The 25,406-nt window shown below is 41.6% G+C and overlaps 1 gene segment (V, D, J or C); it reads left to right on the top strand.

The window, feature by feature from the left end:
* Positions 1-745: 745 nt before the first annotated feature.
* LOC130022890 (immunoglobulin lambda variable 2-23-like) lies at positions 746-25,364 on the top strand. The segment is given in 5 exon segments: positions 746-847; positions 984-1,433; positions 22,838-22,902; positions 23,935-23,962; positions 25,303-25,364. Coding segments are annotated over 5 exon segments (654 nt in total).
* The last annotated feature ends 42 nt before the right edge of the window (positions 25,365-25,406 follow it).

Below are 25,406 nucleotides of genomic sequence, written 5' to 3'. Positions count from 1 at the left end.
GAAGGGGGAAAAGTCATACAATATAAACACACTGTGGCTCCTCGGTGAGTCTAGCTCATCCTGAGATGCCAGGTATCAAGACAGAGCTTGGCCACATGTATCCATGGACAGCTGCTGACAATTTTGTGTCAAGTGTCCCTGCTTGACCTTCAAAGCCCAGTAAATTGTGAGATGGAGTTCATTCCAGGAGAGGGCACCCCTCCAGGAAAGCAACCTTAAATCTATTCTTTCCACCAGCCATCCCAGTGTTCATCAAATTCAGAAGAGGTGCTGCCAAGGGAAGCTGAGTACCTTCCTCAATATCCTTCGGAAATTTTTGGGTATGATACTTCACATGCATTCAGAGGTTGATGTTTATAGATGATGCGCTCTGAAGACAATAACTATCTCGATATAGATATTTGGGAGCTTAAGAATCTGCTCCTAAGATTCAGCTAAGGACAATTGCATCTGTCTGAGGACAGCTGAACTTGTGAGGGTGCTGGCTCATCCTATGGTTCTGTGTTTGGTCTACATCTGAATCAACAGGTGGCGCTGTGGTCTTGTCCCTGATGCTGCTGGGGGAACTCAACTCTGAAACTGTCACCTGGGGCTCTGCACTCCCTGGGGACTAAAAACTGTGACCTCTAGCACCCTGGAGGCTGCCCCAGCTCCACCTCCAACTCAACTCTCACCAAATGTAGAGCGGTTGATTTGCATAAAGCACTCTTTTCTACTCATCAGGGGACGAAAATAAGAGGGACTTTGTGCAATTGTGTCGCTTGTGAGCTCCAGATCAGAGTCCAGGGTGTCTCTGCAATGGCCTGGTCTCCTGTCCTCCTCCTCTTCCTGCTAGCTCAGTACCCAGGTGACTGGCTGTGGGAACTTGGGGAAGTGACCATGATCAGGGTTGAGGGGCTGTGGTGGTGGAAAAATGCTCTGTTTTGAGAACAGGCTGTGGCTAGTAACTGTCTCACCGCTGTGTCTCCATTGCTCCATTCCAGGCTCCTGGGCGCAGACTGGACTGACACAGGAGGTATCAGTGTCAGGGTCTGTAGGACAGACCGTCACCCTCTCCTGCACTGGAACCAGCACCAATGTTGGTACCTATAATGCAGGGTGGTACCAGCAGATTCCTGGTGCTCCCCCCAAAACTGTGATGCTTGGAAGTACTCGACCTACAGGGATCCCAGCTCGGTTCACTGGTTCAAAATCTGGAAACAAGGCGACTCTGACCATCTCAGGCGTGCAGCCTGAGGATGAGGCTGATTATTACTGTTCTACATGGGACTACAGTATCAACAATGACACATTGCTTCAGACTCAAGGGGAAATGAGACAAAAACCCAACCCTGGTCTAAGTGACCATCCACAACGACCTGTCAAATCAGGAAACAGAGCTGTGGAGACTGTACTGTCTGAGTATAATTCTAAGTACAGACACACTGAACAGGGTCAGCTATGGCTCCTCCTTCTAAGACTGGGTGTGTTTAGTAGCTAATCCTAGATGTAACCTGTTATTAATCATGTATAAACATACAGTGCTCAGTTCAATTGTGTTTCATGAATTGACAGAGTTGCACAGTCAACACCAAAATCTCATTTTATAACATTTTCATCATCCTGGAACAAAAGTTCAAACCCATTAGTAATTCTTCTCATTCTGCCTCAACCTACTCACACCAGGGAAATCACTAATCCACGTTCAAATCTTATGAATTCTCCTGTTCTGGATATTTCACATAGAAGGGTTCTAAAAATTGTGGTACTTTGCACCTCCATTATTTTATTTACATTTTTTTATAAAGTGTTTCTAGGCCCATGCATGATGTGGCATGGGACAGCAGTTTACTCTGCTACTGAGTTCATACTGGTTTACAACCTTTAAAAGTTTCAGGGGTGTGAGGTGTGATTTCACACCTCTTTTCAGTATAGACTGTATCTTCCACCTCACGTTTAGTTTCCATCCATCTCCATCTAATCAGCTACTTCCACCCCATTCCATGTCCTACCGTTTCCCCTTAGCTAAATCCAAACTATCTCAAAATCTAAAGATTTACTCTCCTATTGGTTTCTCTCTCTCTCTCTTTCTCTCTCTCTCTCTCTCTCTTTCTCTCTCTCTCTTTGTTCTATTGCACATTTGGGCAAATTGATAAAGTATTTGTGTTTTCTAGCTGATAAATTGAACTATGCATAGTAGAAATTCAAGCTCTTTTGCTGAATTATATTCTGCCATGTGAACGTAGCACATTTTGTTTATTTGTTCAGCTGAACCTGCTCATTTGGGCTATTTGATAATCTGTTTTCTCTTAAGCAAAGGGCTGCACAAAACATTGGTTTATTTGTTTTTGTTAGTTTAAATGTAAGTTTTCATCCCAAGGCAAGTCATTTAATAATATTCTAGATGATCGGGGTGGTCAGATGTGTATTTCCAGAAGTTTCACTGGCTACTTGTCTACCTTCAATGTATGAGGTTTCCAATTTCTCCTACCAACAATTGCTAATATCTCTCACTGTTGTTTCACTCCCCCACACCCAGTTTGGAAGAGCTGTCTCCCACACAGCAATAGCCTGCATTATAAAAGAAACTTTGCTTCTATTTATGTGATTGGATCTACGGCAGCCTAGTGGAGAACAGTTTCACACTGTGGTCTGCCACACTGGGGTCAGCACCATTTTCCAGCAGAACAGTTGCACAAGCCTCTTGCAGGCATTGTGGCTTGTGTCAGTACCAACCCACAAAGAATGATCCCAGAGGCTAACTTTCTCACTCAAACATCTGACATTGTATTGATTGATTGCTTATTTATTCATTGGCTATGACCCAAATACAAACCAATCAAAAAATAAGTAATCAATCAATAAAATGTCAGTTGTTTGAGTTTGTATCTGGATTGATACTGACACAAGCCGCAATGCCTGCAAGAGGCTTGTGCAAATGTTCTGCCGGAAAACGGTGCTGACCCCAGTGTTGCAGACAGCAGTATGAGATTATTCTCCACTAAGATACCCTAGATTCAATCACATAAATAAAAGCAAAATTTCTTTCTTATAATGAAGGCTACTGCCAGAGATGCTTAGGGCCTACTCCTGGTTCTGCATTCAGGAATTGTTACTGGCAGTACTTAGTGGACCTATGGAATGTGTCAGCTGGGTGCAAGGTAAATACCCTACCCACTATGATAACTCTCTGACCTCCAACAAATATCTGACATTTTAGGGATACTTACTACATCTTACAACTAGGATTAACATCATTTAAACATATATATCATTGATATTTAAAAAAATATTCATCAAATTCTTCATAGAACCACATTTTATTTAAAATAGAGAAAACGCAGCAGGTCAATCTGTACCTGTGAGTATATCAGCAGCCTCATGGCTCCTTTAGACTTCTAGATACCCCAAAATTGCTGCTCTGCCTTTGGCCAGACCCCAAAACCTTGGGGCAAAATTTACCAAGAAAGTAAACAGCCAAAAGTTAGGTATGTGGGAGACACACCCACAAACCACCTCCGGCTCAGCTATATAATTGGAGAAATGGCCTCTCTGGTTCCTGATCGAACTTCTTAATGGCCATAATCCCAGAGACTCAGAAACAAATCTCAAAACCCAAAGGTGCTGAGCCACCCCAGGTGGGAATAGGTTTCATGCCTTGGCCTGGTTCCCCTTGGTGGCCCTGTGGCCGTCATCCTCCAGAGACCACTGGACAGTCAGGTTTGGGCCCTCAATGATGAGACACGTGGGGCCTCACAAGATGGGGTTGGAGCCGGCCCTTTCCTCCCCGTGCAAATGAGACTTCGAGTCGCTGCCCACTAACTGCCTCTCTGGCTCCTGATCAAGCTGCTTAACAGCCATGATCCCAGGGACTCAGAAACAAATCTCAAATCCCAGCAGCTTTTAGCAGAAATGCGTCTGGACTGCGCAGTAGGTTACTGTTGCCGGACCACCCCAGGGGGGAAAGGGTGTTGTCCCTCTACCTGCTCCCCCTTGGTGGCCTGGTGGCCACCATATTCCAGAGGCCATTGTACAGTGAGGTTTGGGCCCGCAGTGACGAGACACGCGGGGCCTCACAGGATGGGGGTGGTGCCGGCTTTTCCTCCCCGTGCCAATGAGACCCTGAGTCGCTGCCCATGAATGGCCTCTCGGGCTCCTGATCAAGCAGCTTAATGGACATGATCCCAGAGACTGAGAAACAAATCTCGAAACCCAGCAGCTTTTGGCAGAAATGCGTGTGGGCCACACAGTAGATTACTGATGCTGGGCCACCCCAGGGGGCAAAGGGTGTTGTCCCTCCACCTGCTCCCCCAAGGTGGCCCGGTGGCTACCATCTTCCAGAGACCATTGGACTTAGGTTTGGGCCTGCAGTGACGAGACACGCGGGGCCTCACGGGATCAGGGTGCAGCCGGCCCTTTCCTCCCCACCCCAACGAGACCATGAGTCACCTCCCACGAATGGCCTCTTTGGCTCCTGATCAAGCTGCTTAATGGCCATGATCCCAGAGACTCAGGAACGAATCTCGGAACCTAGCAGGTTTGGGCAGAAAATTTCTTCAGATTTAATTGTTAAAATTTCGGAATTTCAAAATTGCGTAGCCACTACTGCAACCGTGCAACATCATATGTTATTCATGACCAGCAATAGAAAACAAACTGTCTACTATTGCCTTTTTGGCAGATCTGAGTGTTGGGGTAAAATTCCAAATAATAGTGATGAGTGTGGTGTCGAAATGTTGAATGTGATCAAAGTGTAGAGAGAGTGATTTGGAAATCATCTGCCCCACAGGTAGGGAGAGGGGGAGGGATGGGGGTATACTGGAGTTTTTCGTGGTGGGCACTGGTGAAGGTACGGGTATTTCATTGTGTGGCCGAGACTTAAACCCAAAAGCTTTGTAACTGCTCTCACGGTGATTCAATAAATAAAATTATAGAAAATGGGAAAGAAAAAGAAAAGTAAGGTGGAGTTAATGCAAAATTCAATCAGCCTAATCAGTGTCTGAATGAATAGCAGTACTCCTACATAATAAAAAAAAAAATCACTGTCACTGTCACTGTCCTCCCGTTGTTCATCGATTTGCTTGAGCAGGCCCAGTAATATCTCCATTGGAGACTTTGTTGTTACTGTGTTTGGCATCTCGAATATGTCACGGGTAGCTTGCCAAGCTCTGCCATACGGGCGAGATAATCTTGGTAGCTTGACGGGCTCTCCGAGAGGGATGGAGGAATCGAACTCGGGTCGGCCATGTTGGCTGCGTGCAAGGCAAATGCCCTACCGCTGTGCTATCGCTCCAGGCCCAATAAAAACAAATAAAATAAAATAGAGAAAACAACAAGTCTTCAGTTCTAGTAATATCACTGTATCATTGTCATCCTGTTGTTTGTCAATTTACTTGAGTGGGCGCCAGTAACATCTCTATTCCTCCGAGCCCTGAGATTTTAGCAGCCTCTTCTTATTTGTCTTTTCCCAACGATTGGAGGCTCTTTCAGGGTCAGAGGAATGAGACTTGCTGTCTTTACTGGTTTTGGCATGTCAAATACACCATGGGGAGCTTGCCAGTCTCTGCCCGTGCGGGCGGGATACTCTCGGGAGCTTGCTGGGCTCTCTGAGAGGCATATATTTATATATTTCTCTCTATAATTTGTTGCCAACTGTCTGAACCCCATCAAATATGGTGTGGTAATTATGGAAAATGAGTAGGAAATGTCCTATAATGAGAGGCGGCCATGCGGTCTGGAAAGCGGCCTGGAGCATGGCGGTGGTTGGCTGCCAGGGCTGGGTCCCTTGGGGCCGAGGGGACTCCGCGCCCAGCTGTTTTCACACAGGGTGCCCCAGAGTGGGGCAAATGAGAGTCCTCTCATATGAGAGGTTATGGTTTAAAACTTACTAGGAATGTTAGAAAAGACAATCTCTTAGAAATGATACACTTAGAAAGTTATGGTTGAATATCTGGAAGTTATATGTGGATATCTGGATGTTACACCCATAGTCAGGGAAATAAATAAAACCAATCCCATTTTTAGCTATAAATTGGGTGGAACTTACTCTATGAATATTTATGCAGACAGAGAGAGAGAGAGAGAGAGAGAGAGAGAGAGAGAGACCCAAAAACATTTGTTAAGAGAATGAACTGGTAGTTTATAGAAATTCTTTTGTCAAGTTTAATTTAATTTTATTTTTATAAAGTAGTTCACAATACACCTTCTCACCACCATATTTCAGATATTTCCATCCTAAACCCCAATCCCTGCCCCAAAGCAGAATTGAAATAATTTATTTTGTTTTGTTTGTTATAAAAAAAAAGCAAACAAAACCGCTGAAAATGCTCTACAACACTTTCCTTAGAGAGTGTGAAGACTGTTCTATTTCAGCCAGGGGCCATTAACCCTTCTATAAGATATTACTAATATATTGTTAAGGGTTGAGCCTTGTGTGTGTATATATACACTTATATATGTAAAAAGGTAAAGGTAAAGGCCCTCCCGTTGATCGTCGATTTGCTTGAGCGGGCCCAGTAACATCTCCATTGGAGACTTTGTTGTTACTGTGTTTGGCATATCGAATACTCTTGGTAGCTTGCCGGGCTCTCCGAGAGGGGTGGAGGAATCGAACTTGGGTCGGCCATGTTGGCCGCTTGTAAGGCGAACGCCCTACCCGCTGTGCTATAGCTCCAGCCCCTTGTATATGTATATATTTCCCTCTAAGATTGGCTGCCTTCTACTTTAAACCCCATCAAATGCGGGGCGCTACTCTTGGAGCTACTCTTGGAGTAATGTGATATATGAGATGTCCAGTGATATGCTTAGTCGTGGGTGAGACTTGGCCTGAGCTTGTGGAGAGCACCCGGGAGCATGGAGGCACTTGAGTTCTGGAGGTTTTTGGCTGCCGGAGCTGGGTTCCTTGGGACAAAGACGGAACTCACCTGACACCTTCTAGGGTGCCCCGAATGAAAAGCCTGGCATGGAGTCCAGAGAGGCATGGCTATGGTGAGTCATTTTATGCTCTCTTTTGAGAGATAAGGACAGTGAGTTATAGAAATTCTTTAGTGTAGAGAAAAACTTAAAGAAGAAAAAAAAGAAAAGAAGCTTCATGGAAAGAAAATTATGGTTGGCTTGCTCTTCAAGTCCATGCTCTCTCTTGGACGTGTATCTCACTTACTTGTCCCTCTTTTTTTTTTTTTGCTTACCTATTTCCACTCTGGGGAAGGTTGTGTTTTCTCTTAAACAAATGTTTCTCTCATTCTTTCTCCTCACATCTTTCTTAATGAGTGAAGCACCATGAGATACAGTTGTAGACTTACAAACTTTTGTGCTTGGGTTTCAGTTATACAATGATCGAGTATCCATCCCTCCACCAGTGCCCATTCTCCACCACGTCCGAGCTCGCAAAGCAGTGCATAGATGCGATCAAGGAAGACCTCAAAGAGAGAAGAGCAGAAGTGCTGGTAGATGTGGCAGAAGCTGGGAAAAGTATTCGTAACGCCCGCCTGTCCTTCGCCAACTACAAGACCAAGATGACTGCCCTCCTAATGGATGTATCACATCTTCCAGAAGGGCAGTGGAAAAGATTGTCCATGACTTCTACTCAGATCTCTTCGATAGCCATGTCCACCTGACCACATACCAAATTCCCCAGGATAGATATGTCATTCCCAATGTTCTCCGTTCCGAAATCTGACACGCCAATTCGTCAGTAAAGAAACAAATAGCACCCGGCCCAGACAAGGTCAGACCTGAACACCTGAACAACCTGCTGTCAGTACTCATCAATACACTGGCTCGGCTCTTCACATGCTACCTGTCTGAATGCAAGGTTCATTCTAATGAAAAACCAGCAGGACCGTATTACTGTACAAGAAGGGAGACATCCATGACATTGGCAACTATCACCAGATCTGCCTATTGTCTATCATCTACAAGTTGTTCACTCAAGTCATCCTAAATAGGATTGGCAGAACACTAGATGAAGGACAACCATGCGAGCAAGCCGGGTTCTGCAAAGGATTCAGCACCATTGACCATATCCACATAATAACCAAGCTCATTGAGGTTTCTTGGGAGTTCAAGATGCTGATCTGTCTAACGTTCATTGATTTAAAGAAGGCCTTTGATTCTGTTGAGACGAAAGCGGTTATTGAAGCCCTGGCAAAACAGGGCATTCAAACTCAATACAACAGGATTCTCCGTGAGCTGTATTACAGATTCACTATCAAGATCTCACCATTCTACAAAGAAGTAATCATTGATGTCAAGAGAGGGGTTCGACAGGGTGATACCATTTACCCGAAACTCTTCAGTGCCACCCTCAAGAACATCATGCAACGACTGGAATGGGAAGGAATGGGAGTGAAGATAGATGGTCAGCAACTATACCATCTCTTCTTTGCTGATGACATTGTTCTAATAACACCAAATATTAGCCAAGCAGCACAAATGCTGGCTGACTTCGACCGTGAGTGTGGAATGGTCGGACTACAGCTGGATCTTATGAAGGCAATGTTTATGAGAAACAGCCTCGTTCCTGATGCCCCATTTGCTCTCAATGGAACGACCATCTCCAAATGCAACAGCTATGTGTACCTAGGTCGAGAAGTCAATATGACAAATGACCTGGCACCTGAGCTGTGCAGGAGAAAGAGAACGTCTTGGAACGCCTTCAAGACCGTGGAAGAAATAGCTAAGAGGATGAAGAACCTCCGGCTCCGGGCACATCTCTTTGATTCCACGGTTCTTCCTGCATGAACATACGCCTCAGAGAACTGGGCCCTACGCAAACAGGATGAGAATGCTATTCGGGTCTCCCAAAGAGCAATTGAAAGAGCTATGCTTGGAATATCACATTTCACTCAAAAGAGACAAAGAATCCGGAGTTCTGATCTCCATCGACAATAAAGAATCAGGGACGCTGTCTCATTTGCCAAGGTGTCAAAAATCAGATGGGCTGGTCACGTAATGAAATTTAGAGACGACTGCTGGAGTAGAACTGTTTCTGACTAGATTCCACTGGATGTCAAAAGACCACGTGGCTGCCCACCTACCAGATGATCAGACATCTTCAAGATCATGAACGATCGGTTTGAGGCTCTTCGTGTTCCTACAGCGAACAGACTCCTTTGAGCTACACTAGTATGTGACAGGGACAAATGGAGACGTTACTGGTGCCCGCTCAAGCAAATCGATGATTAACGGGAAGTCCAGTGATCAAGTGATCAAGCTGATAATGAATAGCATATGATGTAATGTGGTCTCTAAAATCTTAATAATTCTGATAATAATTCTGATAAATCTAAATAATTCTGAAATCTTAATAGTTAAATCTGGAGGGATTTCTGCCAAAAGCTTCTGGGTTCCGAGATTTGTTTCTGAGTCTCTGGGATCATGGTTTAAGCAGCTTGTTGAGTAGCCAGAGGGCTCGTTTGTGGGCAGCGACTTGGGGTCTCCAACACACATGTTATTTAAATTTTAAAAATTCTAATTTTTTGAGAAGTGTTTTTTTCTAATTTTTTTCGGGGGGAATGTGGTTTATGTACATGTTCCCCAGGTAACAAGAAACTGGTAGTGTAACTCCTGGTTCAGGTTGCTAGTCCTCTTTGCCCTTTACCTCATATCGTCAGAGCCATAGTGGCAGGCTTCAGACTGAGTAAGTCTTACACTGCATTGTAACCCATTCTTATCCTTATAGGGAAAAAGTTCTATGTCCAGGACACAGGTTTTTGCAGAAAAGTTATGATGGGGCAAAAATAGCATGTTTCATCCTTGTTAGAAAATCAAGGACTTATATGCACCACTCCATGTAGCATAGCAGCCTTGGGTCCCATAGGAAATAAACCTGTGGGTGATAAGGTTAAAATACCCACAGTGTTGCATTTCAAAACCAGTTTCTAACACTCTGAAAGGGAAAATTAGCTTCACTCCATCTTTTGGGGGGAGATAGTCATCAACTGCCCGAATAAATGAACAGAGCATGCTATGTAGATTCAGCAGAGACAAACTGTTTTGAGTAAGTGTGTATAGAGAGAAACATCCACAGGCCTGCCAACCCCTTGTACAGAATCATCAGTTACTAGGGTACATCAGTCATTGTAAGAAGCATAGAAATGAGGAGCAGGACACAAGTCATTTTCATTAACTGTTTAGGTGTTCTGATAAGATTTGGATTGAAGACAATGGGAAAACTTCTGATTATGCAACTTCTCTGAATAGACCCCATCCACCCTGTATGAATGTATATGTACATGTTTCCCAGGTCACAAGAGACAGGTAGTGTAACTTCTGGTTCAGGTCACTAGCCCTCTTTGCTCCTCATCTCCTCATGTCCCCAGAGCCATGGTGGCAGAGACAGAGAACAATGGCTTATTTGAATGCACCAACTCCAACCCCCTATAGGGTAGAAAGATATAGAGAGACTTGGAGAAGCTCTTTCATCTCCACAACAGGCTTTAGCCTTCAGAGTATAAGGCTTCACCATGACCTGTGCTCCTCTCTTCCTCACCTTCCTCATTTTCTGCATAGGTAAGTGTTGAGTTTACCTGGGGAAAACCATCAATATCCAGTTCTAATGAACATCTGTACTCTTGTGAGACTAACCTGGTGTTCTGCATGCATACTTTCCTCTGTTCCTCTCAGGGTCCATGGCCCATACAGGACTGACACAGCAGCCAACAGTGACCCAGACTCTTGGACAGATAGCCACACTCACCTGCATTGGGAACAGCAACACTGTTGGGTATCCCGGAACAGTTTAGATACAGCAACATCCAGGCCACACACCTAAATCTGTGATGGCCAGGGATAACAACCGGCCCTCCATGATCTCTGATAGATTTTCAGGTTCCGGGTCAGACACTGTGGCCACCCTGACCATCTTTGGGCTCAGACTTGAGGATGAGGCTGATTATTACTGTGCAGCATGGGACTGCAGCCTCAATGCTTACGCTGTGCTCCAGAGCAGTGGGGCAGTGAGACACAAACCCAACAGCTTCCCTGGTCTCAGTAGGGAACATACAAAATTGCACTCAACTTGAGCAATGAAAAGACAAGGGCTGGGTTTCTAATGAGTTCACTGTGGACACTTCAGTAGTATTAAAAATAAATATATAGGAAAAAATGAATGAGGCAAACTTTCAGAAATGTAGGTTATACAGATGTAGGTTATAACACCATTTAATGGACTTGTGTATGCATCAATAAATTTAAATACACATGAAGAGAAAAGTTTCACATTTTAATAAAGGAGTATTTATTTCCTGCAAGATTTCTACTCTGTTCTGTTTGGAAGAGCTGTATTCATAAGCTCACACCATTCATTTCTCTTGTTATGCCCTTGGCACCAGCCCTGACTTCTGAAGACATCCTCTCTCTACCAGGGAGACTGCCTGACTCATCCTTAGATCCATCTTGCACAGCACAGCTCTTTCAGGCTTGTCTATCCCAATTTTCACACTCCCACTCCAATGTGCGAAGAGAGTATTGTCACCACAGGGGTGGTTTTCTGTTGTACCCATCTATGTCCTTTCACAAACCAGGTGCCATATCTGAATAAGCAGATGATGTTTAGAGCACAGTGAATAGAGCTTGCCATTTGAAAAATAAATAAATAAATAAATAATTGCTTTCCATCAAAACCACTCTACATATTTAACTAACATCACAAAACCTTTTATTGAAGGAGAAATGTGTTTGCTTTTGGCTACAGTGTTGTTTGTAGGATATGTATACTATGGCATATCAGTGTGTGTGTGGGAAGTTTAAATAAAATGATTTCAAATCAGGTTGTTGGGTGAGACATTTGGTCAGTCTTTCCTATAACTACAGGGGAGTTTGGTGTCTGTCCTGCTGTGTGGAAGCTTCCCTTTCTTATGGCCTTCAGTGTCTCATGACTACTTTGGTATACTCCTCATAATATTTCCTCCATGTTAGTCATCTCCTTATTCTCTTTGGAAGCTTTGTCTCAATTGTTGATATTTTTGTTGCTTTCATGGTACTGGATGTAAATGAAAATGAGGGCTATTCAGTTGATTTTGCATTGTTCTCTTGTGAAGAACAAGTCAAAGACCTCTGCAATAGCAAATAAACCTGTATTACATGTGTGGTGATCTAATTTGTTCAGTTTTATTTTGGACATCTGTATCAACATTTAATATTATTTATAATTAATTGTGCTTTTCTTGTAATATATATTTTAGGTGGTGTTTACAGCTTATATAACTATTTTCTACAAGAACTCAGATGTTTTTTTTTTCTTTTTAAGAGGTGGGGGAAATGAAAAAAAGCTTTGGGGGCTGGAGAAACAGTACAATGAACAGAGAGCTTGCCTTTCAGGCAACTTACTTGGGCTGGATCTCCAGCACCACATAAGGCCCTGAGCTCTGTCAGGAGTAATCTATGAGCTCAGTGCCAGAAGTAAGCTCTGATCAATACTGGATGTGGCCACAAAATTAAGTACAGAATTAAAGGTAAGGTAAAGGTAAAGGCCCTCACGTTGATCGTCGATTTGCTCGAGCGGGCCCAGTAACGTCTCCATTGGAGACTTTGTTGTTACTGTGTCTGGCATATCGAATACTCTCGGTAGCTTGCCGGACTCTCCGAGAGGGGCGGAGGAATCGAACTCGGGTCGGCCATGTTGGCCGCTTGTAAAGCGAACGCCCTACCGCTGTGCAGAATTAAACCATGATAAAGTATTCTGTGAAGCTTTCAGTATGTTATGTTGCTTTGTATAATAGAAGCATAATATAATTTCATATACTTGAAAGAAAATTGCTAAATTTTTAATTTTATCAAATAAGGTAAATTTTTGGCTTCTTAAAAATTCTCTTTTTTCCACAGTCCCAGAGGCACAAGGACTTAATGCAGAATCCGGCAGCTTGGAGCAGAAAAGTGAAGGGACTATGCGTTAATCCAGGCCATCAGGTCTGTCCGGAGGGGAAAGGGTGTTGCCCCAGTCGCCTTCTCCTCTCTGGAAAGAAAGATGGCAGCCGCATGGGAGCCTTGTGGACAGCAGGTATGAGCGGGGGGTGTGGGGGCGACTAAAATCTCATGGGAAAGGGGGCGTTCCGGTCCGTCCTTCACGCCCTACCGAGGTCACCAGTTGCCCCCCACGAGCGGCTCTCCAGCACGGCCACAGCCCCAGAAGCACAAGGACTTAATGCAGAACCCAGCAGCTTGGAGCAGAAAAGTGAAAGGACTATGCATTAATCCAGGCCATCATGTTTGCCCGGAGGGGAAAGGGTGTTGCTCCCTTCCGCCCTCCTCCCTCTGGAAAGAAAGGTGGCGGCCACATGGGAGCCTTGTGGACAGCAGGTATGAGCCGGGGGTGTGGGGGCGACTAAAACCTCATGGGAAGGGGGGCGTTCCGGTTCGTCCTTCACGCCCTACCGAGGTCGCCAGTTGCCCCCCACGAGCGGCTCTCCAGCACGGCCACGGCCCCAGAAGCACAAGGACTTAATGCAGAACCCGACAGCTTGGAGCAGAAAAGTGAACGGACTATGCGTTAATCCAGGCCATCAGGTCTGCCCGGAGGGGAAAGGGTGTTGTCCCATTCGCCCTCTCCTCTCTGGAAAGAAAGATGACGGCCAAATGGGAGCCTTGTGGACAGCAGGTATGAGCCGGGGGACTGGGGGCGACTAAAACCTCATGGGAAGGGGGGCGTTTCGGTCCGCCCTTCACGCCCTACCGAGGCCACCAGTTGCCCCCCACTAGCGGCTCTCCAGCACGGCCACGACTCCAGAGCACAGAAACCAATTTCTTAACTATCTGACTTTCAGTAGAAATACTTCCAGGGTCAATAAGTAAAATAGTAGAAATCCAAAACCAACATATAATTCTTGAACCCAGCTGTAGACAGCAAATCACTTCACAATGCTTTGTCAGCATGTCTGACTTGGGGGGGTTGGTAAACTCTAAATAATAGTGGTGAATCTTTTATTGAAACAATGAATCTAATCAAAGCAGATAGAGTGTTAACTAGAATTCATCTGCCCCACGGGGACTGGGAGGGGTGGGGGGTGGGGTTTTGTTGGGGTTCTTCATGGTAGAAGATAAGTTTTGGTAAAGGGAAATGTGCTTGATATTTGCATGACTGAGACCTAAATCTGAAAGCTTTGTAACCTTTCCCATGGTGATTCAATAAATAAATAAATAAATAAATTTTAAAAAATTCTCTTTTTTCTATTTGATAGTGGGGATATGAGAGCTTGTAAATTTTTTTTTATACAATCAGCAAGGCTGCTGTAGGACCTTTCTGAATTCCATGCACAGCTGTTCAATGAGGACCATCACTCACAAAAGCCTGAGCCTGGGGGCGAGGCTTTGTGGTCACTGAGAGAGACTCGGCATGGTACTTCTCAGGAAACCATATTAGATACCAGGGCTCAAACCCTTGTGTCAGCCCTGTGCAAGGTAAGCATCCTACTCACTGTTATATTGCTCCAGTCTCTTGTTATTAAACTGCTTAAAAATAAAATCCCTTAACTCAGATTTATGATAAGCATTTTAAAGTGTTTATCTTTTAGAATGAGAATGCTAGAAAGATAGTAAGGAGCATGCCTTGCGTGTGCTGACCCATATATAACTCCTCGGCACCACATACAGTTTCCCAGCAACCCCCAGGGACAACTGATGAGCAAAGTGCAGCTAGGAATATCCCCTGAGCACTGCAGGGTGTAGCTCAAACCCCTCCCAAAATAAATCAAATTAAGGTAAATAATTCAAGACTCAAGTACATTCCTGAAATTGATGCCATATCTGTCAGTCAACTAAATGGAATAAATAACAAAAGAAAAACTTTAATTTCTGACCTACATCAAATAGGATTAAAGGATATTTAGAAAAAATTTTACCCCAAAGTATCTGAATTTACTTTTTGAAAAAAGTGTATACAGCTCAGGTGTGTGACCAGCCACTGGTGCGCCATCCTCGCGCCTGTGCACATGCTCGTCACTTGGACCCGAACCCTCCCAACATCCCTGGACCTCCATCCTGCCCGCCTCCAGCGCCACCATCTTGCTCCCTCACTCAGGTGTGTGACCCTTCCCCCCTGCTCCCCTCCCCCCAGGCCCCACCTACAGCACAGCAGGGGTTGTGGCTTTTGTGGTTTAACATTAGTAATTCAATAAACATAATCCATCATATAAACGAAAGAAATGATAAAACCAGATGATCATAAAAACAGATGCAGAGAAAGCATTTGACAAGATCCAGCACCCGTTTATGATGAAAACTCTTGCCAAAATGGGTATTGAGGGAAGTTTCCTCAATATAGTCAAAACCATCTACCACAAGCCTATCGCAAGCATTATCTTCAATGGGGAAAAAAACGAAGAGCCTCCTATCTAAGATCAGGAACAAGACAAGGATGTCCACACTCACCACTTCTGTTCTGAAGTACTTGCAATAGCAGTTAGGCAAGAAAAAGATATTAAGGACATCCAGATAGAAAAGGAAGAAATCAAGCTCTCACTATTTACAGAAGATATGATACTATATTTAGAGAATCCTAAAACCTCTACCAAGAAGCTTCTAGGAACAATTTACTTGTACAATAAAATCATAGGTTATAAAATCAATATCCAAAAGTCCATGGCTTTCCTATATCCAAATCACGGGACAGAAGAAAGTGACATGAAAATAGCAATCCCATTCACAAACATGCCTCAGAAAATCAAGTAGCTTGGAATCAGCTTAACTAAGGTGGTAAAGGAGCTGTATGAAGAAAACTACAAAATGCTATTTCATGAAGTAAAAGAGGACACAAGAAAATGGAAAGATATCTCTTGCACATGGATTGGGAGAATGAACATTGTCAAAACGGCCATACTCCCCAAAGCATTGTACAGATTCAACGCAATTTCTATAAGGATAACCATGAAATTCTTCAAAGAAATGGATCAAACACTTTTGAAATTCATATGGAACAATAAATTCCCACAAATAGCTAAAGCAATTTAGGGAAAAAGAAGATGGAAGGCATCACCTTCCCCAACCTCAATCTCTATTACAAAGAGGTAATAATTAAAACAGAACAGTAGTGAAATAAAGGCAGACACAGACCAATGGAATAGGGTTGAATATCCTTACACACACTTTCAAATATATGATCATCTAATCTTTGATAAAGGAGAAAGAAATGAGAAGGGGAGCAAGGCAAGCCTCGTTAACAAATGTGGTGCTGGCAAAACTGGACAGTTACATTCAAACAATGGGCTCAGGCCTTAACATAACACCATGAACAAAAGTCAAATCAAAATGGATTAAAGACCTCAACATCACACCAGAATCCATAAGGTACATTGAAGACCAGTTCGGAAAAACCCTCCACGACATTGAAGCTAAAGGTATCGTCAGAGATGACATGCCACAGACCAAGCAATTGGAAATAGAGATAAACAAATGGGACTATCTTAAACTTAGAAGCTTCTATACTTCAAAAGAAGTAGTGACCAGAATACAAAGACAGTCTACAGGTTGGGAAAGGATATTCACCCAATATCCATCTGAGAAAGGGTTGATATCAAGGATCTGCAAGGCACTGGTTGAACTCCACAAGAAGAAAACATCCAACTCCATCAGAAAATGGGGCAATGATGTGAATAGAGACTTTCTCAAAGAAGAAATATGAATGGCCAAAAGGCACATGAAAAATGCTCTACATCACCGATCATCAGGGAGATGCAGATCAAAACTACAATGAGATGTCATCTCACACCACAGAGACTAGCTCACATCCAAATGAAAAAAGCAACCAGTGTTGGTGTGGATGTAGGGAGAAAGGTACTCTCCTTCACTGCTGGTGGGAATGCTGACTAGTTCAGCCTTTTTGAAAAACAGTGTGGACACATCTCAGAAAATTCAAAATTGAGCTCCATTTGACCCAGCAATACCACTTCTGGGAATATATGCCAGAGATGAAAAAAAAGTATAGTATAAATGACTTCCGCACTTGTATGTTCATTGCAGCACTGTTTACAAAAGCCAAGATCGAGAAAAAAAACTGAGTTCCCGTGAACAGATGACTGGTTAAAGAAACTTTGGTACATCTACACAATGGAATATTATGCAGATGTTAGAGAAGATAAAGTCATGAAATTTTCATCTACTTGGATCAACATGGAGACTATCAAGCTAAGTGAAATGAGTCAAAAAGAGAGGGACAGACATAGGAGGACTGTACTCATCTGTGGAATATAAAGTAACAGAATGGAGACTAACACCCAAGGATACAAAACAGGAGATACGAACCAGGAGGATTGCTCCATGGCTTGGAAGCTGGCCTCACATGCTGGAGAAAAAGGCAGCTTAGATATTGAAGGGAACATCAAGTAAAGGATGCTTGGAGAGTCTGCTCGGGATGGGATATGTGTACTGAAAGTAGACTATAGAATGTGATGGCCACTTAATACCTGTATTGCAAACCACAACATCCAAAAGAAGAGTGAGAGTAAAAGGGAATGTTCCTGCCACAGAGGTAGGGTGGGGGGGGGATTGGGTAGGGGTGGTGGGAGGGAAATTGGGATCAATGGTGGTGGAGAATAGGCACTGGTGGAGGGATTGGTACTCGATCTTTGTATGACTGAAATTTAAGCACAAAAGTTTGTGAGTCTATAACTGTACCTCATGGTGATTCATTAAAAAAAGTGGGTATCAAGTCATGGTGACATATTTTTCCAATCAATAGACATAAGAGTTATGTATAAATAACGTACATAAAACATGGAAGTTTTACAAACTTCTGATAAAAATTCTCAGCAACATACAAAAATCCAGGAGTCATAAATCTCAGTTCTAATAAGTGAGCGGGCGATGATATCCTTTTCTTCTTTTTTTTCCAAGGATTTCCTCTCTAACACTGAAAGACCTGCAGTTTCATCAAACGACAAGAGTAAAGGGATAACAAGAAGACCAGCATGAGTCAGGGGCCACTCAGAGTCAGAGATTGTCTATCTAGTGTCTGAAATCCCCTCAGATACCTGGGATGAGGAAGTGATGACACTATATCAGAAGGGACAGCAGCTGCCCCACAAACAACTGGAGGGACTCTGGAGCAGCAAGTGTTGAGAAAAGTTGAAGAACTCAAAACATCAATTTGAAAATTCAAAACATTATTCATTTTAAATATATATAAATATATATATAAACAATAAAACAACCAGATTCTGTGAAAAAAAATTTAAGTGTATATACAGAGAATACTTAAGGGTGGACATAGACTTAGACATAAAAAATTAACAATAAATTGTGAAGTCACACAAAATGTTTTCTTGATCACAACATATTAAAATTATTAATGTAGTCACCAAAAAGTTAGTAGAAGGATTAAGATACTTGAGTAACACATGTCTGACCCACTTTCTTTGCACCACATACAATGTCCCAACCCCACCAGAAATCATCTCTAAAAACAGCTGGGTGTGTCTACTCCCCCAGTCAAGTGAAAAATGAAAGTGAAATTCGGCAGTGTGTGTGTGTGTATGTGTGTGTGTGTGTGTGTGTGTGTGTTTGCATATGAGTGAAAATCAGACATAAAGACAGGCAAGTGAAGAGAAAAATTCTGCATCTCATGCTCTCAAAATGCACTTAGTCCATCTAAACGAGAAAGTGAAGACAAAACTAAACATTATGAAATGGCTTGACTTCAAGAGTAAAGTACTCTCAGAGATAAGTGTCAGTCCACCAGGGACCATCAATAGAGCCTGAGTATGAAAGTTCTTTGATTTCAAAATAAAATTCTGCCACTGACCTTTAAAGCATTGGAAAAGTCTGTCAGACTTTTTTTTTAAATCCTTTTGTCAGATTCAGATTATTTCTTTAGTAATGGGCTGCTTGTCAACCTGAGGAAGAACCTGGCTAATGCAGTTGGATCTGGGACTACGGTGATTGCACTGGGACTCAAGTATTTGGGAACATGAGACAACTTGACCTACTCAGACTCTTGAAATAGACTTTTCAAATGTATTTATTCTTGATAGTTAATTATTTACTTTTTTTGGGGGGGAAGGGCACACTGGTGGTTTTCAAGATACACTCGGGGCTCTGCGCTCAGAGATCATTCCTAGTAGTGCTCAGGGACCAAATGCGGGTCCAGAGACAGAAGTTGGGTTATCTCTTTATGTGTAAATAAACGTTCTGCCCACTGTACTAACAACCAGCCCCCTAGATCCTTCAATTTTAAAGCAATTTAGACACAAACTAAATAGACCAAAGTAAAAAAAATATATAAATGAATAAATAGACCAAAGTAATTTATTATTAGTAATCATCAATTGAATATTTTGAGTCTCAGGAAAAATAACTAATGAGTAACAAGCTCAAAACACATTCACTTCACAAATGTCTGTGGAATTACAACTGGTAAGTGAATATTATTTTCTTGAAATTTTTATTAAGGCACTATGATTTACAAGATTGTTTATAATAGAGTTGTATCAGGCACACAATGTTCCAACACAATTTTCTTTGTATATAGCTTTTTGTCTTGAAACTAGAGTGTCTTGGAACATTTCTTATCTTTATCTAGGTCTGAAACCTGTAGCTATCCCTTCAGATAAACACTCTTTCCAACACAATGAGTAGAATATGTCCCCAGGGACAAGGTAGGAAGGTGTGTGAGCTGCTGAGTTCAGGCCCAGAAGGAATATCACACAAAGCTATTTGCGATTCTTGTTGGTACCCCAGACATCAGTTAGCAGAGTAAGACAAAAGGGGAAAGCATAGAGGACAAAAAGTTAAAGGATTGCTAAAATTCACCAGTTTCCTTGCCATTAGTTGGGCTCTTTATTGGGGGGGGGGGGGGGGCGGGTAAATTTTTAATAATTTTTTCAATTTAATTATTGGTTTTGGTGTGTTTAGAGACAATACCTAACTGTGCTCAGAATTCCTCCTAGTTTGTATTCAGGGATTGATATTGGCAGTGCTCCAGGAACCATAAGTGGTGCTGAAGATTAAACCAGGAATGATCATATGCAAGGCAAGCATGTTACCCCCTGTATTTTCTCCAGCTCCCATCATTGTTCTGGTTTTCTGCTTCCTCTTGATTCATTCTGAAGGGTGGTGTGTGATTCCAATATTCTATCCATTTTGTCTAGATACTCTAGTTTAGAAGTAAAACCTTTTTCGAAATAATTGTATTCATTGTCACTGTCCTCCCTTTGTTGATCGATTTTGCTCGAGCAGGCCCAGTAACGTCTCCATCGTGAGACTTGTTGTTACTGTGTTTGGCATATCAAATACGTAATGGGTACCTTGTGAGGCTTTGCTATGCGGGTGAGATACTCGCAGTAGCTTGCCGGGCTCTCCAACAGGGGCGGAAAAATCGAACTCGGGTTGGCCATGTCCGTTGCGTACAGGGCAAACACCCTACCACTGTGCTATCGCTCCAGCCCTCTCTATCATGACTATAGCTAAAAGTTTGCCAAATAATTATTCTTTTGAAAAACCAACTTTAGGTTTCATAGACACTTTTTATTGTTTCCTGAGTCCCCAACACCGCAAAGAAGAAACACTCAGGTATAAAATCCAGTTTCTTACTTAACACTGTAATTATCATGTTAAGACAACATAAAGTACAGAATATGTCCCATGTGGGTGGGTTCTGAAAGAAGACCCATCAACTATTCAACAACAGATGAATAATATCATCCATATTGTTCAGCCTGAAAGAGTAACTGATGTATACTTATCACCAAGCAAAACTGGGTAAATTGGGAGCATTTCAAAACAGATCTTTGGTAAGAAATAGAGGTTGGTGGTGAGTAAAAGGGCCAATAGAAGGTAACAGGTGATTACACTCATCGGAAGTTTAGAGGTATCATATCTACGTACATATATGAACCACAGAATCAATAAGCCACAAATCTACAAATCAGAGGATTAAGTTTAAATATGAACCTCTGAAGGAAGCAGACTGAGAGGTGAGAGGGAAACTGTGCAATATGTGAGTGAACATGGTATGGCTGACGAAATATTTTATACCTGGAACTTAACTGTGAATAACTGTGTAAATCACAGTGTGATAATCATAAAAAATTTTAAAAACCAGACACTCCCATCGCTGAAATTGCTTATTTTCTGATAATGAGCTCAGGGAAAAATTATGACCAAATTAAAATAGTTTAATTTGGGGTTATATGAATCTCATGTAGCTATGTTTAGATTACTAGTGATGAAGAAAAATTACTATTGGCAAAAAAAGAGCTTTGTTGTTGATACTACAGTTGACCAAACAAACACATGTTTGTAGAGACAGTGGCAGTTGGAGCATCTTTAGAAAGTCAACATTCTGGGAGTGCAGGTGCCTTGTCACCAAGGTGATTGTGATGATATAAATTCCACATTTTGTCTCAACTGCTCATCTGTTGATGGTTGAGGCTGGCGACAGGAGCATAGCTTGCTTCTGATCTTTTGGTGTCCCTGTGATGGGAAACTTTATTTGTTTTTTAAAAAGGTAGGCTGATAAATCTCTTCTAAATTTGGCAAATTCAGGGATGGGGAAGGAAGAGGCAGACTAGAAGTAACTGTTTATATTAAACAGAAAATGAAGGACTGAGGAGATAGTAGAGGTTAAGGTGCTTGCCCTTGACACAACTACCAGGTTCAATCTCTGGCACAACAAACAGTCCCTGGAATCAAGAATAGTGAGATCTGAAGACAGAGTAAGGGATTGGACAAGTCCTATTTATTTGCTTTAATTTTTTTTGATTTATTATGAGTGCTTATGGTTTTATTTCATAATCCTTCTTGCGGGTGTGGTGCCAGACTAAGAATTTCTGGTAGAGATAGTCATTGTTGCAGAACACACCTGAGTCTGCCGAATTTAAGGAAAGCATCATAACCGCTTCAATTGTCTCTTCGACTCATCACAGTTTTTACTTCTGATGTCCTCTCAAAGTAGTTCCCAACACTTTTATGCCTTTAGCAAAATAGTAAAGTTAAGTCTTTATTTAAGTCTCATGTCCTGTAACATTAAGTAGAATTCAGTTGGTCGAATCTAGGGGAATCTATTTTTCAAGCTGTTTCAAAACTCTGTAATTGTCTATTAAAATGATTTTTCGAGTATTGGGGATCACTCACAACACCAGAGACAAGTGGTTTGTCAATGCCCACAATTGAGGTTCTCTATCATTGTAGCATGTCTTTATTCTTTGATATATACAGTCCTCAGTTTGTCTCGTCATGGTAGTGATTCTGGTTTAATCACTGTTACTGTCACTGTCTTCCTGTTGTTCATCAATTTGCTCGAGCAGGCCCAGTAACATCTCCATTGGAGACTTTGTTGTTACTGTGTTTAGGATATCGAATACATCACAGGTAGCTTGCCAGGCTCTGCCCTGCGGGCGAGATACTCTCGGTAGCTTGCCGGGCTCTCCGAGAGGGGCGGAGGAATCGAACTCAGGTCAGCCATGTTGGCTGCATGCAAGGCAAATGCCCTACCGCTGTGCTATCGCTCCAGCCCACTGGTTTAATGATCTCAAAAATAGATCATGAAAATATGCTATAAATATGAATGTTTCATTGGATCAAGTATTATATCATCACTTAAATACTCAGGAAAAGGAACACCACAACCAATGTACAGACTATGTACAGCTCATAGTTTTATGTTGTGCTGCTAGGAACTCTTCTCTTAACTATTTCCTGTTGTATCATTTGCATTTTCCTAGAAAGTCACACTCATTTTTTTGACACTTCTTTATTATGTATCCTCTTTCCAAAATGAAGAAATTCTGAATGCTGCATCGACAGCACCTAAGTACACAATTAATAACCAATCCACAAACAAGAGATATTTGTTCAAATCCAGACACAACTCCACCGTTACCGAGAAGTATCCCCACACTACTGACATTTACTCTGTCTTTCTTACCAGCAGTGAAAGAGGAAGATGAGACATATACAGAATACAGAGAAGTTGGGCAGCCCCAGATTCTTGGGGTAAGTCAGTATTCTCTAAAATTCGATTTTTACTGGTTTAATTTTTTTATTTTATTTAGACCACGTAAAACCATTTTGTGCAACAGACTGGTCCACGCTGGCTTATTGCTATTTGTGTGCTCAAATATTGTTCCATGAAGTGCTCAAGAAAGAATTTATATTGCAAAGGTTTGAACGTGGGTTGGCTATGTACAAGGCAGGCACTTGCCAGCTCTACTAGCTCTACTACATCTAAGATCCATTTCCAATGTTTTAAAATATTTTCTTTGACACTGCATAAGGTCTCTGAAGTCCTGCCAAGTAGGATCCCTGAGTACTGGGTGGGGCCCCTAAAGTTTAAAAAAATACCCTTTTCCTTTATAACTAATTTATTAAATGCTTAATTTACATGATAGTTGAATGTCCAATCTAAAAATATATTTGATAAAATATTTTATTAATATATGAGTTTAATAAATAATTGCTAAGAATACAGGTGTATTTCATAAGATATTTAAATACAAGATATTTTCTTGAAATTTATGGAACTTTAAGTTATTAAATATAAAATGATGTGTTACTTACTCTTTACAAAGAAATTTTGAGTAAAGACATCAAATTGGACCCATTATTTTTGGAATATCTTCAGTATATCAGAAACACTAGGCAATATTTATTTCAGTGAAGATAGGAATGACTGATGCTGTATTAGAAAGACTATGGCATAATTTTCTTATGGAGAGTAGAATTTTAGCAGGGGATAGTTGATTTAAGATGAAAACTAAGCTGGTCCCATTACTTTGATTCATGTGCTTAGGGTTCTTTACCAAAAGAAATTTCTTTTCATTGAGATGATAATATTAAACTTGCCAAATTCAACACATTTTAAAGATCCATTACCCAAGAAATGCTTGTCCCTTCTCTAGGTAGGTCCCTTTGCTGCTTAGAAGCTTGAACTTAACATGCTTTCTCATCTTATTTTCTTGGGGCTCCAGGAGACAAACAGGATAAATGTAATTAATTCTAACAGTTGCTTCTTATCTGGAATTGCAGGTGCCTGAGGAGGAACCCGAGAAACCTGGTAAGTATTCTGCAACCATTTTGAAACTGTGGACACAGTCCAGATAAGTCATGTGGCAATTTCTTGCTGGCCTCAGTGTGGGAGCCACCTTGAATCTGCTGGGATAGTAGGGATTAACAGGTTGTTTCTAACAACCATAAACTGCCTAGAATATGTGCTAAAATGCAGAGGTAAAAATTGGGTGAGAATGTGAATATTCCTCTTTGCTCAGATTCTTCCTCCAGACCCTATGTCTTTGTTGTTTCTATAGTGTCTTTTCTAAAGAATGGTAATTGTCCACAGGATATTCTTTTACCTCCTCTGTGGTACTGTCCCTTACTATACTTCTACTTTTTTAAAATATAAAGGGCACTGTTTCCTTATTTTCTCAAATTCATTTTTTTAATTTAATGTATTGTGATTTATGATTATAAATTAAATATATATAATACAAAAATATAAATATTAATACCATAAATAATGTATAAATATAAATATCCATACTAAATTTTCAGACAATTTTTTTTCGACACCAACCATGATCCAGAGTCAACTGCCCTGCACCAATATTCCCACGTTTTCCTTTAATCTCTCAACTATGCCACCATAGCAGATATATTTTATAGGTACATTACCATAGTTTGTGTCTCATGCTTCAGTCCTGATATCTCTGTGCTTTAGATATATACAGCTGCCACAGCTCTACTCCATTGCTGTTTTCAAGGCCCCTGATCATTGCCCATTTGACTCTATTCTGTCTCCTTTTACTTTACCCATACGTTTCTCCATTGTCGTGTCTATCAATTTCTAAAATCCAAGCCCAACAGTTTTGGTAAATTTTGTACTTTTGGTTTCCTTGTAAACTGTCCTGATTGAGGTCAAAACGTAATGAATACATACAGATATGATATATATTATATACAGTATTTTATATAAATAATATAAGCTTTTGCAGTAAACTTTTAGGATTTTATGGAAATATTACTTCATACATTTATATTTTGTGTGGATTACCACCTTGTGGTCTTATGGCAAGGTATTTTCTTTACCCCTTCCATACCCTATAAAGCAATCTATTTTGACTGCTTTTTTCTTTGTCTGTCACTTTTTTTAATGAATCAACTCCACTTAGAATTATAATTTAGACTCCACATTAAATTGATATCAGGCAGAAATGATCTTTCTGAGTGTGTCATCCTTCCACCATAAATGCTCCCCAGAGCCAGGAATGGTGAAGGGTAGGACAGAGTAAGGGCTGACAGTTGTTGACCCAAAAAACAAATAATGAAATAAAGAACAACTACAAAGTGATAAATGTTAAAATGATTGTGACAATGTTACTGAAACTATCCTCTTTCCAGTGTCAGGCAAGTCTGAATTCTGCTTCAACAGAAGCTCCATCTACACTTGTTTACCAATCTGACACAGTTTAGATACTTGTTTAATCCCAGGACAATACTCTGCC

The sequence above is a fragment of the Sorex fumeus genome, unplaced genomic scaffold (assembly GCF_029834395.1).
Source record: "Sorex fumeus unplaced genomic scaffold, SorFum_2.1 ptg000021l, whole genome shotgun sequence".
NCBI classification, from domain to species: Eukaryota; Metazoa; Chordata; class Mammalia; order Eulipotyphla; family Soricidae; genus Sorex; species Sorex fumeus.
This window is presented reverse-complemented; position numbering and strand designations above follow the sequence as displayed.